We start from the raw sequence: 3,856 nt of genomic DNA on the forward strand, positions 1-3,856 counted from the left end.
CGTTGGTCTTCCTATATATATATATATATATATATATGGTTTCATCAGCTTATAATGTTCGTAGTTCAGAATATATATATATATATATATATATATATATATATATATATATATATATACTAGGATGTGTTTTTTGCTCCCAATTCTGTTTGTTGCCATATTTTAATTTTATTTTCCTAGCTAGGATACGTTGAGATCGACATAAAAACTTGTATCAATTATTGATAGAATTTGTTAAAAACAAAAAAGAAAAAGGAATTGCTTTTATTACCAACCATAATTTTTCTAATTGTTATATTATCGTACTAGCCAGGACGTTTCTGTTGGTTTGGAGGAAGCTTTCAACGTTATGGAGCACAAAATTGATCGGATATCCGAATTGCCGGAACCAATTCTAGAGCACATCTTATCATTCATCCCCTTGGAAAAAATACCTCAGCTTAGTATATTGTCCAAGAGATGGCAAAACGTTTGGGCTTTGCTCCCCATCCTGGAATTCAATCAATACATTCGGGAATTTAACCCTGTAAAATTGGGCAGTATTTCAGTCAATGAGAAAGAGCAGAAAATCAGGAGAATGAAATACGACTTTATTTATTTTATGGAGAAAATTTTACAAAGCCGTTATAGGCAAAGGCTAAGTATAAACAAGTTTAAGCTCGAAATGTTCGACATCGATGAATCGGATTGTGCTCTTTTGAACCGTTGTATTGGGTATGCAATTGAAAGCAATGTCAAAGAGTTCAATGTTGAGCTAGAGTATGATCAGCTTGTGGAAGAGCCTGAGCACTACTATCAGTTGCCTGAGAGCGTTCTTACAACAAAATCAATAACAAAGTTGTCATTGTATAAGGTTAAGTTCGATTCTTTTAATTGTGATATTAACTTACCCTCTTTGAAAAAGTTGTATTTGCATGAAGTTCGTGTGGACGAGCAGTTTATCCAAACTGTAATTGCAAGTTGCCGTGTGCTAGAAGACATATCCTTTAAAGGTTGTTATGGTTTTAAAAGCATACATGTTTCAGGTCTTCCTAAACTCATGGTCCTCAAGCTGAAGTATAATCATGATCTTAAGAGAGTTGAGGTGCAAGCATCGAGTCTTCAATCTCTACACATCGATAACTTTTGGATACCGTGCCAGATCAACCTAGCCCCGTGTGAAAGCCTAAAGGAGTTAGTCTTACATGGAACCACCAAAACAAGCAAATGGTTGCATGACATTCTTCTTAAACATCCACGCGTAGAGAAGTTGGATCTAACAGGCTGCAATATGTTGGAATGGGTTTATATTTCGAGTCCCCACATGAAAACCTTAAATCTTTCAAGGTGCGAAAAGCTGGTTGAAGTGAACATTAATGCTCCAAACTTACATTCACTCGGGTATTGTGGTGGTGTTATATCCTATGCTTTGAACGTTACGGCTCTATTCGAAGCTAATCTCAATTTTGTGGGAAGGATTCCTTGGAATGTTGAAAAGATTGCATTCCTTGCAAACTACTTAAGTCATCCCAAACTATTGACATGGAGAACTGTATTTATTGAGGTATCCGATCTAGTTTCTTTTATTTCATTCTATCTCTTGCTTACTAGCTAGCTTCTTTCATTTGATTTTTATTTTTATTTTTTGTTAACATTTATTGTACAAATTCTTACAAGTGTCGTTAATTTGCGAAGGGTGTGATTATTCCAAAAGAATTGAGAGAAAGCCAACAACCATTCCGGCCATTATATAATGTCAAGAAGTTGGAGTTAAAAGCATATTTTTCGCCTAAGAAAAACGAATTCAGTGAACTCGTGGACTCCATGTTATGGATTTGTCCACTTTTGGAGATTCTATCCATAGAATGCAAAGATGAGAATAAGTCAGTTCACAATATATTTTTCAAGGTATGTACAATTACGTATATATGTTCATTTCTTAGAATCTAAAAAATCTTACTCATATATATATATATATATATATAATATATACTGTTACTTTTTCATGATGCTCTATCTAGTTATTTAATGTTTCAAATTAAACTAAATTATTGGACTAAAAAAGGTATTCTCTTTGTGTTCTTTTGCTTTTCATGCTAAATGAGGTTCATTTTAATTTGGTGTAATATTGGATCCACTCCCTGTTAATAATATTTTAGAAAATATTTTGAGTGTATTAATACACGTGGTATTTTTTTATTTCCTTTTTCATCTTTTGAGAATGACTATAAAATCTTAGGGAGTACTATATACACTTACCCATCAATTTGCTAGGTCCTCTAATCTTTTTAATTTATTTGGTTGATATATATAATACCAATCCATCAAAAGAATTCTAATATGTTAGGGATATTTATTTTATAACAACTTGTTTTTTTATCTTTTGTGCTCATGTTCGATGAGTAGTACTACCATTATATCCTAAAAGTTATGACGGTGGTACGGCAATATTAATTATGTACTAATGAAAATTTTCCTAATGGAAAAAATATTTGTTATTGCTATCGGTGTTCGTCTTTCTGAATTATGTATATTTCAATAGCTTTTTTCTTTCAGCCTAAAGTAGATTAATTGATTCAACACCGTTAAGAAGTTAAAAATCATAAGTTTTTGAGAGTTAATTATTATTATTATTATGATGTTTGTTTTGGCATTTTTAATAATGTTATTAAATTTATGCTTGTATTTCAGTTCTCATACGAAAACCCAGTTTATAAAGGCGGGGAGAATTTCAATTGTTGCAAACTACTTCTAGATCTATGTTGGCGGCATTATTTAAAGACTGTCAAGATTGAGGACTCTGGAGGACTTGCAGATGAAGACGATCTAAGGAAATATTTTTATGAGAATGCAAAAGTATTAAAGAGCTTCCAATATGCTTAAAAACATGGCCTAAGATGAGGATTTGCAAATGAAAATGTTTTAGAAAAGCATTTTGAAATTGTCTTTACAAATTGTGACTTTTGAAATAGCTTTGTTAGCATAATATTTGAGTCGATTTTGATTACGTTTATTTATAGATTAAATGAATATTGTAAAAGACATTATGCTTAATTTGTAAGATTTTTTCAAGTATATTTTCTATTGTTAAATAGTAACTAACAATATTTTGTTGTACCAAATCATCTAACACAATGACTTATCTTTGTCCTGCAAATTTGATCAGGACATGGCTTTAAGTTGTATACTCCTAACATTGAACTCTAATTATACACCTAGCACTAATAAAACCTTCTATAAAATTAATTTATGTGATAAGAAACATTACATAAATTAGTCATATTATCTAGTAACAAAAATTCATTACAAACATTCTATCAATAAATTTACAATTCAAATACTACGGAGAAATATTTTAAAACAAAGATTGAAGCCCCAAGTTACGTACATTGAACCACCCCTGACAGTTTGATACTATTACCTTTGTAAGCCCTAGGTTTCATTATTATGAGGTTTCGGGTATTCTTAGATTATTATTCTTTTTGGTTATCAATTATTGTTGTTACTATTAATTATTATTAGTAGAGGATCCTAATCGGTACAAAGGGGCTATAATACATTAGTTTTCCTACAATTCTAGGGTTGAGAAGAAGATCATAATCAAAATCAACAGAGTTATTTTAACCTAATTTTAGCTGATGTAGAGATTGTTTAGCGATAGTCGAAACTTTTTCCTATCAAATTATTAAAACATTTTTAAACCAAACCTAATGGTTAAGTTCATGAAAATGGAATTAGCTGTTGTGTGTGAACACTGAACATAACTAAACAGTACCCAACTTCCCATTTGCAAGTTTGGGGAAGAAAAAAAGGAAATTTGATCTTGATTGCCTACATCTACTACTCTGTTTCTTTTTTAAAAGAAAAAAAAAAAAAA

General features: G+C 31.0%; 1 protein-coding gene across 1 annotated transcript; it reads left to right on the plus strand.

Moving 5' to 3' along the window:
• The first annotated feature begins 349 nt into the window (after positions 1-349).
• On the plus strand, positions 350-2,862 carry LOC133866321 (putative F-box/LRR-repeat protein At4g00320). The gene is made up of 3 exons (XM_062302841.1): positions 350-1,543; positions 1,675-1,887; positions 2,671-2,862. The coding sequence occupies exons 1-3, from the start codon at positions 350-352 to the stop codon at positions 2,860-2,862; spliced, it is 1,599 nt and encodes a 532-aa protein (XP_062158825.1).
• Positions 2,863-3,856: the final 994 nt, after the last annotated feature.

Source organism: Alnus glutinosa, chromosome 4 (genome assembly GCF_958979055.1).
Source record: "Alnus glutinosa chromosome 4, dhAlnGlut1.1, whole genome shotgun sequence".
NCBI classification, from domain to species: Eukaryota; Viridiplantae; Streptophyta; class Magnoliopsida; order Fagales; family Betulaceae; genus Alnus; species Alnus glutinosa.